Consider the following 12294-nt stretch of genomic DNA (forward strand, 5'->3'; position numbering starts at 1 on the left):
CGCTGTGGCTTGTTTATCATTAAAAACGACGATTAAAAAGCGGCCATCACTAAGTCCTGAGATTCTAGATTCTAGGTGAGACGCTAGCTTCACTGACCAATCACAGTGCATGTTAATGGTCACCTGTGAACAATCACACGTCCAGACTTCTATAAGATTGTTTCATGTATTTTAACCAAGCTGCTCTTGCAAAGAGGAAGACAGGTGAAATGTGATTGGATAAAAATGTCTGGTACCTGGAGCAGTAGGCGGCGTCCAGTGCTCTCTTGGATCGATGGCTCGTGTGCTGGGACTGGGAATGGGACTGGGACTGGGACTCCAGCCGATATGAAGGCAGCAGCATGAGGAGAAGGTGTGGAGCCCGAGTGCTGTGCCGCCGCTTCTTAAACACCTTCAGGTCAACGCCATGGATGAAGCTGTCATCAATACCTGTAAACATAAAGTACATACAAAGCTGCATTTTACTGTTTACAAGTACTAAGTCAATCTGTAAAACTATGCCTGCAACCTCCTCCTCCACACAACATCCACAAATTATGGCAGGGTCTTTGCACCACCATCATGTTTGGAAGGGACAGGCAGGCTGATCCAAAAATGTTGATATTTAAAATCCTAAAACCAAGAAATTTCCAGCTCTCCTACACTTACAGTTCCCTCTTCTGGAAGTCAATGTGTTTTTGGTTTGATGTTTGAAATAAGGTTTGTGGTTAACATTTTGTTCTACAATATACAATACGTCAGTAAATACCCCACTGGTGAAATTAAAAACTTTTGAGTTTCTCAAAAAAAAGTGGCTTCATGAGACTACAAAAATTCATCAGGTTTTTATTTGTCATTGTACGACAGAGTTGCACAACCAAATTTAGATTGTAGTCCCAATTTTCTACATAGAAAATAAAGTAAAAACAATTATATGTGAAGGGCAAGGATGAGTTAGGGAGCCTCACAGCCAGGGTGAACAGGATGTGGCTAAGTGGGTTTTGTCTTTTAATATCCTTATAGCTATTCGCACGCTTTTTTTCTCACTAAATATTGCTAAGTAGATGAGTGCATGTTTTGAGCAATTTTAATCCTCTGCTATAGAGCCCTCCTGTTCTTGGCCTAACACTTCTCATGCCAGTTTGTAATGTTTCCAGTCAGGACGCTTTCTATTGCTCCTTAGAAATTTGACAGGAACATCATGACAATTTTCTTCATAAATACAGTTGTTGATGTGTAAGATGTGTGATGACAGGTTCTTTGTGATGTTGATTCCCATAGACCTAAAGCTGCTAACTTGTTCCTCCTCAGCTCCATTTATGTTAAAAGGGGGATTTGTGTCTTTGTCTCCTTTTTTCTAAAATCAACTATCAGCTGCGTAGTTTTACTGATGTTGAGCAGGAGGTTGTTTTCTGAACACCACTCTGCAAGTTTGTTAATTTTCTCTCTATATTAAGTCTTATTGCTGTTTGTAATCTAGCTGTTGGCGGTAGTGTCATCTGCAAACTTCACAGCAGAGTTCTCTTAATGATCGGGGTAGCAGTTGTAAGTGTACAGTAAACAGGAAGGTGCTGAGCACAGAGCCCTGGTGGGCTCCGGTGTTCAGCACACAGTGGAGAAGGTTTGGCTGCCAATCCAAACTGCCTGGGCTATGTTTGTGAGGAAGTCTAATAATCAGTGGCATAGTGAGGTACTCAAGACCAGAGTTGTGTGAGGGACATTGTGTTGTGTAAAGTGACTAAGAAAAGCGCTACATAAATTAAATGCATTATTACCGTGGTGGAGTTTGTTTCTGAGCCTAACATTGTTCTTTCTGTTTTTTGTAGTGTTCATTTGAAAACATTATCTTGCTGAACACAATGTATAAATTTCCTAAACCTTGTCTGCAATACTCTATAATCCAATGAGAAAATCAGTTTAATGAAAATGTAGTGGTAGTTCATTCAGGAAGACTCTTTAATCTCCTTTTCAATCATAATCTCTCAGTCTCTATTTATTACTCTATCAGCTGATTGTGGGCGTTTACTTTAAATTAACCAACCAGATGCTGCACAGTTTCCTGAAACCAATCATATTGTTGCTGTCAAAATTTGAAATGTGTTCTCTCTGCTACTGTCAGTTGTCATTTCAGCTCAGGTCAAATTAAACAGAATACTGTTTTGTATTTAAACTAGTGCTGTCAAGCGATTAAAATATTTAATCGCGATTAATCGCATTTATGTCATAGTTAACTCGCGATTAATCGCAATTAATCACATTTTTTTTCTTTCATTTTAATGCTTTTATCAACATGAAAAAGTGGATTGGCTTTATGCAAATGTTTTGTTTTTTTTGAAAAACAACTGCCAAAGAGGGTGGATCAAAATACATGATGAAGTGCACATTTCAGGTAAACAAGGTGAGAGAGACTTTCAATCTGTTTTATTATTTTTTATTATTTAGTTTTCTGTATGAGTTGTATGTTTCTATGTTTTTCTGATGTGTTTTAATTGCTTTGTTTTTGCAACGTTCTAATTGAGAGAGAGAGAGAGAGAGAGAGAGAGAGAGAGAGAGAGAGAGAGAGAGAGAGAGAGAGAGAGAGAGAGAGAGAGAGAGAGAGAAAGAGAGAGAGAGAGGTGGGGGTGAACACAGCAGTCAGGCTTTGTAGGTCCTGTCGTTGGATGTGATGTGTATTAGATCCTCGTCCTCTACAATGTTAACAGGCTACACAGAGTAGCATCCATTTAGCTGTGGCTGCAGTACGTTTGTTCTTCGTTTTGGTGTCTGTGTGTTTCTGTCTGATGTCATCCGTTCTGTCTATGACGAGGGGGCGCAGAGTTAGCATCAGCTGTGTGCTTGGCCATCGAGCAGAGCCACCAACTCTCACGGTTTCGCCGTGTGACGTGGTGCCACACAACCAATATCTCATGGCAAAAAAAAAGTCTGAGGCGCGTTCGTTCCTTTTCAAACTCCCCGACAATAGATGGCGCTAAGGAGCGCATCTGTAAACCTATTCGCTGCATAGACATCTTATTTACCCCAAATAGACAGTTGCGTGATTGGGGGACCACCGTTATAGAGAGGAGCAGAGAGACTGAGGTATCGGGGCTCTCAAGTCTCATGTGACGCATTGAACATGACTGTCACTCATGTCGGTCTAAATCACGCCCTCCCGCCACACAGCTGTTCGGCGGCGCGTATTTCTCGTCGTTTCCCACTCCCCGTTGACAAAATCTCACGGCAAGGTTTTTTGAAAGGTTGGCAGCTCTGCATTCATTTTGCCGTATCGCGCTCACCATTCATTCATTTCAACCCGTAACGTTAGCCTAGCTTCCAAGCGCAAACGGCGTGCCTATTGTTTTGCTTCTGGGTGAGCTGCATCCGCCTTGGTGCTCGGAAGAAAAAAAAAAGAAAAATGAAATTGCGTTAATGGCGTTAATAAAATAGATGGCGTTAAAATTGGTTTGCGTTAACGCCGTTAATAACGCGCTAATCTGACCACTAATTTAAACTAAGGTTGTAATACTGTTATTATGTTTAAATCAGTTCCAGTTTACACAAATGTCAATATATTTTAATAAAGTTGGCCAGTTTGACATAATGTATTTTTTGCACTATAGGGCGCACTTAAAAGCTTTTAATTTGATCAAAAAACGACAGTGCGCCATATAATTCGAAGCGCCATATATATATGGATTAATTCTGGTTTTCTTACTGACCTCTAAGTGATTTGGTGTGGTACAAGGCGCTCACGGTCAAAAATGTTTTAGTACGACTTTGGTAAACTACAAAGCCGCACCAATTGCAGCATTAAGGCTACCGTAGCCTATGACGTCGCAGAGTACCGTAATACATACGGTGCTTCACCATAATATTACAGTGTGTGTATAAGGACCCCAAAATGGCAATTGTCAAAAGACACGCTTACGACGCAGACTTCAAACTCAAGGCGATCAGTCACACAGTAAAACATGGGAATAGAGCAGCTGCGAGAGAACTCAACATTGATGAATCAATGGTACGGAAGTGAAGGCTTTTTTTCACAAATCTGCGTCCCTATTGATCTGCGACACCATGCGCGCCCATCTCACCGATGCTGTCAAAAAACAAGTGAATCAAACTAATTCGGAGCTTGCCATTATTCCGGGTGGATTAACTAAAGAACTCCAGCCGCTAGATATTGGCGTCAAGAGGGCGTTTAAAGTTCGAGCTTCATGGGAGCAGTGGATGACAGAAGGCGAACACTCATTCACCAAGACAGGGAGACAGCGCCGGGCGACTTAACAGTATTACGTAGTCGCATCGTATGTAACTTACGCCACTGTACGCCAATGGATCGTGGATGCCTGTCCAGCGGTATCAGTCTCAACTGTGGTCCGAGTTTTCACAAAGGCCGGAATCATCACTGTACTGCCAGCTAACAGCAACGACACTGACTCGGATAATGACGAGAGGGATTTGGGCATGTTGGATGCCTTGATCGCCCAACTATTCAACTCGGACACTGAAGATGGATAATTTGTGGACATGGAATAAACTGAAAAAAGTGAGCGTATTGTGTTGTGTTTTACGTGTTCTAACTGAGCAATTTTTTGTGAAGACACTAACATTTAGAGGTATTAGAATGTGTTTTTTTTTTACGTGTTACAACTGAACAAGGTTGGTAGTTATTGTGAATACGCTTATTAACGTTTGAATAATGTAGAGAGTTATTGTGAACACGTTTAATAAAGTTTGACTGATTGACTTATACAACCTGTGCGTTATATATGAAAAAATATCATCCATCTTGGCTACACCATTTGTCAGCAGGATTTCCAGTTTCACTGTTACGCAGACGACATCCAATTATACAGCTTTACTTAATATTTCACCGACTCCGAATCCACCGTTTAGGACAATTTTATTTTAATTAGCAACAATTTCCTCAATATAAACTGCAACAAAACTGAGGTCATCAGACACCAAACACACCAACAGCATCTCTGCCCCTGTCGATGGCACCACCGTCTCCGCCTTTTCCAACATTCATAATCTTGCAGTCATTTTTGACTCAACCCTTCCATTTGAATCCCACATCAGCCACATTGTCAAACAAACCTTTTTCCATCTGAAAAAGCAAAGCTGTCTCCATCCAGTCCTCTCCTTTTCTTCTGCTGAAACCCTCATCTCTACATTCATTACCTCAAGACTCGACAACTGCAATAGCCCCTCAGACACACTCGCTACGAAGAACACGTCACCCCTGTCCTCCACTATATACCATGCATAACAATGCATCCATTTCTAACTTCTCATCTATAAATCTTTCCCCCTCCTAACTTTCAACACAAAACAACAACCTTCCACGAACCCTCATATCAGCAACCACTGACCTCCTCAACCCCACAGCAAGGACCAAGCACCAAACCTGGGATAAGAGGGCTTTTTCTGTCGCTGCCCTCTGAAACTCTCTTTTCAATCACTTCTGTAACTCAGATTTCCTCCCATAAAACAGACCTTTTTCAAGTATGCCTTTAACCGCTAACCATTTTACTTAATTGTTGAAATTGCTTTATTGTCTATTGCTGTAATGTATGTTGTATTCCGTTTATTATTTCTTTTTAGCCCTTAAAAAAATGAATTAATGTTAATTTAGAGCACCATTGCTTGATCAGGAGGTAATTATCCTTGATAATCTCAGACTGGTTTACTTCAGCATTTAATAATGATACTTTTTACAATTATTACTTTACAAATCTAACTTCTTACCCCAAACTGAACAACCCCTCCAAGTCCAGCTGTATTTATTTGATATTATCAAAGAGATCCCCTCCCTCCAGTGGTGTTCTTGACCTTGATGCTAGTGACCGTACTTGTTTGTATTAGAAAATACAAAACAGAGGAAAACTAGTTCACACGTAGTGGTCAGAAGAATCTTAAAAGTATGTAATGACCAGGGGACTCATTTATAACCATAGAATTGAAATGCACAAAACGGCCTAAAAGAGTCATACGCCAGGTTGTGATCTACAAAAACAAACTTGACAGAATGTCAAGAATGTGTGCACCCGTATGTAAACTTTGATCCATGTGTACAAAGATTTCGGAGACACGAATGGTGAGGTGGTAAACTGAAGCCCGACTATATAAATGTAATGTTCGAGGCATCATTACAGGTTTAAGAATTGTTGACATTAATACAATAAAGAATAACATCAGCATTATCCTGAACATGCCATAATAATTTTCTAAATCAAATGACCTGCAAACCGTGCCTCCAGCTCCTCACTCTTGTTGGGAATAATGTAGTTATTTGATGGTACGAACGTGCAGCACGGGCAATGCAGGCTGATCTTAAATCCACTGTTTCTGTCTGTGGAGAAACAAAAGTCACAACAAAGATGTAATAATATAGCACATGCAATAAATAATGAGAAATGTGCTGCAATGTTGGGAAGACTATGCACTCACCTCTGTGGTTTAGCCATTCACTCACTGCCTCTGTCACGTCAAAGGACAGCCACTCTCCCTCGGTTTGTGTTCGTACCACCTTGCTGTCTATGTATCGCTGTGTCGGGGATGTCAAGTCCTTGTGTCCTAAAATCTGTATATGAAACACATGAATGAAAGGTCAAAGTTGCGAAGCAGGAATTATATTTTCGACAATTTAACCAAAAATCTTTAAAAGAAATATTGATTTGTTTGAGCAGTTGAGGATGCTGCTGAAGCAGAGTTAATGATTCCATGGGCCATTTTCTGCAATTATTACTGCAAATTGAAGGTTTTAGTTATCCATATCATTGTTATATTATGTCCTCTTTTATTTTTGTCTATATCATCTACAATAAATAATCATTAGTTTCCTAATGGGATTAGCATGTTGTGTGTGGCATTAGCGCCCTCTGCTGGCCCCCTGCCGACTTGAGCGGTGCGCTCCGCATTCTGTTGTTCGGAATTGTGTTTCCTGCAGGTTATGTGTTAAAGACAATTTCTCATTTCCGTTACAAATGCTTTGAAGTCATAACTTGTGGTAATTTGTTGAGTTCACCACATTGTCTGTAACTTGCTAGCTTAAAACAACAACTCCATTGAGTAACTTGCTAACCAACAGCTAGCTAAAATTAGTTGTTTCTTTGCTTTGGCAGTTCCCGGACTTATTGCCCGAGTCGGGCTGTGACAACCCAAATGTGATTCTGTTTTATTACTATTGTTTTATTATTATTTATATGGCCCTATTTTACGTACGTGGTTTACTGATGTAGCTAGATAATTGCCAGGATAAGATGACATAGATTAGGCTTTTCGGTTCCACAAAGCCAGTTTAGATCAATCACCATAGCAACACATCGAAATCCCCTAACCTTGTCCGGAGCAGATTTAGTGAAAGTTCACTGTATAAGTTGGCCACTCCCACCGGACAAAAAGCAGCTCCCTTCCTCATTGATGAAGTACCGATATTAGTTTTATAGGGATACAGTTCTTCCAGATCGCCAAGATCCGTTCTCACATCATGATGACTTCATACGAGCGCTGTCGATTCTGCCGACAAGCACTCATTCATTTACGAGACTTTCTGGAGCCGTACATTGAACACCTGACACAGCCGAGCGTTGTCCATCTCACATGCTGTACGCAATACATACAGTATGCAGACTGGATCACAGAAGGATTGTGTAAAAAAAAGAACGCAAGGCCACGGCTCGCTTATTTTGCGAGTGGTACATGTTTGTGTCCGCGATGCGAAGAACATCATGAAAGCCGCTGCATCGCGTGCTGTTCATAACGTTTATTTAGCGCTTAAGAAACTTATGGATGTGTTGAAAGCACTTATATGACAGTTATTAGCGCACGATACATATCATTACTGTAGAACACGATGAAGGTGGACTCAAGATAACAATACTTATCCCTGCTTAAACTGATTGAATTTCTGATTATGAATAATACATACGTACTGATCCACCCATACACATATTCAAACTCCTAGTAAAATGGTAATCTAAGCACACACAGGCTACATGAATATACACATAGTTCATGATACATACGTGCATACAGTACATATATCCTCATAAGTATATATTAATTTGTATAGTACTGCCAGCAGGCACTTCAAATTAGCCGATACATTTTTTTTGACACATTTACTTGTCTGATATTTTGCACTGACTCCTGTTACGCACCGTTACGCTGCATTCACAACAGGAAGTGTTGCGAATATTTGCTCCGCTTGAATGTGAAAGCACCATTAGATTTTGTCATAATTATGGATTTAAATTCATCATATGTAGTCATGATCAACTTCTGCTCATCAGCAGAGAAAAGAGACAGTCTTTCTCTGAGTTTATTTGTCTTTTTAGAAAGACAACATCATGAATTTGGCGTTCGACTTTTCTCCCTTCTGAAGAGGAGCGGGCACGCACAGTTATCCTGTGAACTGACATCTGGTTCAGGCTGATTTATACTCGGGTTTTACGCAGAGACGCAAGCACGCAAGACACGCATGGCCGACCATGCGTGGTCAAATCGGCCATTTTGCGTGCTTGCGTGCGTCACCCCGACTTTCTGACTATCAGTCAAAGCTTCGCGAGCCGTACGCAGCCCGGAAGGCTGTGATTGGTCCGCTAACTGCATCCTTTCTAAGTCTCTCATTTCCGGTTCCATAGCAGAATACCGCTGTTTTTAAAAGCCACAGCAGAAACACGAACAATGGATCCTGTTGAAGAACATTTGGCTGAAGAGGTCCACAAATATAAACATTTATAAAATCAAAACGAGTCCGTCAATCCGACTGCGTGGCCAGCCGGAGTTGGAGTTGCAGAAGTATAATTCAGCCTTTAGAATGAACGAGACCGTTTGAGGGAGGATCCACCTTCGTGGAACCGACATATCCTGCAGTCAATCATCTCGTTAGGTTAAGCTGGATAATAGGACATTTGATCGGCTTTGTTGAACCACGTACGTGGAATAGGGCCCAGGTACATTGAGCTAAAATGTAAACGCACTCTGCAGTACCTTAATTCTGTGACCAGTCAGCTGTACGCTGTTTCATGAATAAACGGCTGGTTGTCGCCAAAAAGTGATCAAGTGAGCCTGAATCATAAAACCAACCCAAGAGAGCACACAACTGCTTCACTGCAGCACAGTCAGGTGGACAAGATGATTGTAATAATCTCAGTGGATAAAAAGAATTAACCAGATGCCCCTGTGCATTTGCATCTTGACAACAAAATGTCTATAATTGCTTTATAAAATTAGCGATGTAAAGTGTTTTCTGTGGTTGGGGTTTGATTAGGGTAAGGCAACTTAACTATTTAAACCTGTTAAGGTTCGTCATCATGGTTAAATGACACATATTGGGACCGTTAGTAGGACAAGGTGTTTAGTGTAAGCGATCTATCCTGGGAAGAAGTGAACCTCCGTCGTAGATTGTCTAAAAACCCAAAGTTAACCCTAAAGTTACCTCACTAACCTCACTCAAAACCTACTTCGTAATACAGGCAGCAGTAGACGCACATATTTGTCAGTTAGTCACTGTAAATACTTGTATTTTATTTCACAGTATAAACACTTCATATACCATGTATATACTTTGTATGGTTTGACTTTCTTTATTATTTATTCTTAACTTTATTATGTTCTGCTACATTATTGTATACATTGAGTATTTTTCATACTTAATGTTTGTATTCCTCCTATATAACCTTGCTTGCCGCTGGCACAAACAAATGTCCCTCTGGCGATGAATAAAGTGTCTATCTCTTTTGGTCAACGTAATGCTACTGCAATGTTTCACATCCTTATATCTACTGTTATATCTGAGTAAAGTCTATTATCCAGACTTCTGTGAATGCTATTGCATCCACAGCAGTGATAACATTGACAATACACACACAATACCAATATCAACAAAGAAGACACACAAGCAGCCACAGTAGCTTTGAAGGACAGTTGGTTAGGGTCGAAGAGCCTGATCTTTTCTCTCTGATTGATTGGCCAGGTCTGGGAGGAGCAGTGAGAGTGTAACCAGATGCTGGACAGACCTCTGTTATTCTTCAGAACCATGTATTTATGTTGGCTCATCTCTGCTTAATGTGTAAAACACAATCCCTGCTGCTTTTATTGAGATCGCCCGTTAAGACTGGTGTGTGAAACCTGACAGAGGAGACACTAAAGCTCAGATACACGCTATATAGAGACCCGGGATGACTCACTTTGTAACCCTCATTGTCCTTTAAAGACCTTTGTGCTTCCGCACCACTGTATGTTTCCGATTCTCATTTTTATTTGCATGTTTTTTCTTTTTATATATATTTGTATGAGCATATTTTAACAATAAATAAATAAACATCACACTGATAAACCATTTGGGGGTCCTTCAGTGGCTGAGGAGGACAGGGAGGGGCATGGAAAGGCATTGTTTTTATATTAAAAGGGTGTTTTTTTTGTATCATGATTCATGTGGTGTTTGAAGAAGAGGGTTTGATCAAAAATGACACCAAGGTTATGAATGTGTGGATCAGGAACAGTGGTGCTATCGATGCAGAGGGAGAATTGTGGATTTGGGGCATTTGGGTGACTGTGACTCAGTGGTTAGCATTCCTGTCTTTCAATCAGCATGCCCGTCTTTCAGTTACAGGATCGGTGGTTCGAACCCCGGCTTCGCTAGTCCGCGTCATTTTGTCCTTCAGCAAGACACTTACCCCGGAATTGCTACCCATTGCTGTGTCTACGGTGTATCGAGCAAGTATGTAAGTCGCTTTGGATAAAAGCGTCAGCGAAATGTAATGTAATTTTAGATTTTGTTGAGTTTGAATCAGCAGTTATTTTAACGTCTGTATGAAGTTAACAACTGACTGTCAAATCAAATAAAGAAAGACAAAGAAAGAAAGGATATCAATAACATTTATTATCAGTTTTCAAGTTTAACTGGATGAATTATAATAATACTTTTAATTTATATAGCACTTTTCTGAATACACAAAGACGCTTGAATAAACACTAACAATAAATACATATTCTCTCTCATTTCAATTACAATAAGGGCTGGGTTTTATAGAAGGAAAAAAACATTTATAAAAGGTTTTTAAAAACGTTCATCTTAAAATAAAATGTTTTTTTTTCCAAAATACATTTTAATTAACTGTCTTTGTCCTGTAGCTTTAAATTCAGTTAATTCAGGTGTCTAGTGATGGAAACCAAAAAAGCCACGATAATACATTATTCTCCTATAAAATGTGTGTGAGAAACTATATCTGTTAATAAATTACGGGTGGATCAAATCAAGCATTCTAATTGGTTGAGAGTGAGTCACGGGGTGTAGTTTTTTCAGCCATAAAGTAATTCACGACCTGTTTACATTTACCAGTGTTCCATATCAGTTCACACTCAAAATAACAGGTGATTTTGTCATTCTACGCTCGACAGTTACCAAACATGTGTAGCCGAGGGTTTCTCTTGCGCCTATACTTGTAATAATTGATAACAATAAAACAACACGTCACTCCGTTAGGTAAAAAAGACAGCAACCACTTTATTCTTGTCTCCCTTTTCACTCAAACAAATCCTCTTCTCCTCTTCTTTTGTTTCCCCCTCTACAATAAAAGCCCCAGCTGTTTACGTACACAATATGATAGCTTACACATGTTTCGTGTAAACTTTGATATTTCGAGGAGAATGACTTCATGAGAATGTCAGTGGCGAATAATGTGTTTGTGGTCCCTGTTCCTGCTGTACAGTCACACGTTGATACGGCTTACAATCAGGAGAGGAGTGCAGATAACGCTCTGAACGAGCAGACTCATTAGCGGGGAGCGAGTACGTAAAACCGGAAACTAAGATGAGGAATGAAAAGAGTTTCATCACAACATCGGGATGATTTCCAGTGAAAGATAATCACTGTCAGCAATTTTCTGATGCAAGGCAAGTTCTCTAAACATCATAGAGGGGAAAAATGACGGAGAAAAGATGGACAGAAGCAGCGAGAGCACTTCTTTACATCGGTGGCTGGGTAATGGACCTGTACTTGTATAGCGCTTTTCTAGTTTTCCGACCACTCAAAGTGCTTTAACACTGCATGACATCATTCACCCATTCACACACTGATGGGAGGAGCCACCATGCAATGTGCCACATTAGTATTATCAACCATTCATACACATTTATACACCGTAGGCACAGCTACGGGAGCAATTTTAGGGTTAAGTGTCTTGCTCAAGGACACATCGACACGGGCTTGCGGCGCCGGGGATCAAACCACCAATCCTCTGATTGAAAGACGATCCTGCTCACAACTGAGCCACAGTGTCATCCTCCACCCTGCTTTCAACCGGCCTGGTCAGTAAATCTGCTGCG

At 40.4% G+C, this 12294-nt stretch overlaps 1 protein-coding gene across 1 annotated transcript in view; it reads right to left on the reverse strand.

Annotated features, from left to right (window-relative positions):
- Nucleotides 1-12294, reverse strand: part of tgfb2 (transforming growth factor, beta 2) — a 51355-nt gene that overhangs the window by 2173 nt on the left and 36888 nt on the right. The window contains exons 3-5 of the mRNA XM_068570684.1: nt 6412-6544; nt 6203-6313; nt 237-429 (exon numbers count right to left, since the gene is read on the reverse strand). Of these exons, the coding sequence (XP_068426785.1) occupies nt 237-429; nt 6203-6313; nt 6412-6544 (437 nt within the window). The remainder of the gene's footprint in view (nt 1-236; nt 430-6202; nt 6314-6411; nt 6545-12294) is intronic.

The sequence above is a fragment of the Clinocottus analis genome, unplaced genomic scaffold (assembly GCF_023055335.1).
Source record: "Clinocottus analis isolate CAN_PGR_092001 unplaced genomic scaffold, fCliAna1.0.p SCAF_9, whole genome shotgun sequence".
Classification (NCBI taxonomy): Eukaryota; Metazoa; Chordata; class Actinopteri; order Perciformes; family Cottidae; genus Clinocottus; species Clinocottus analis.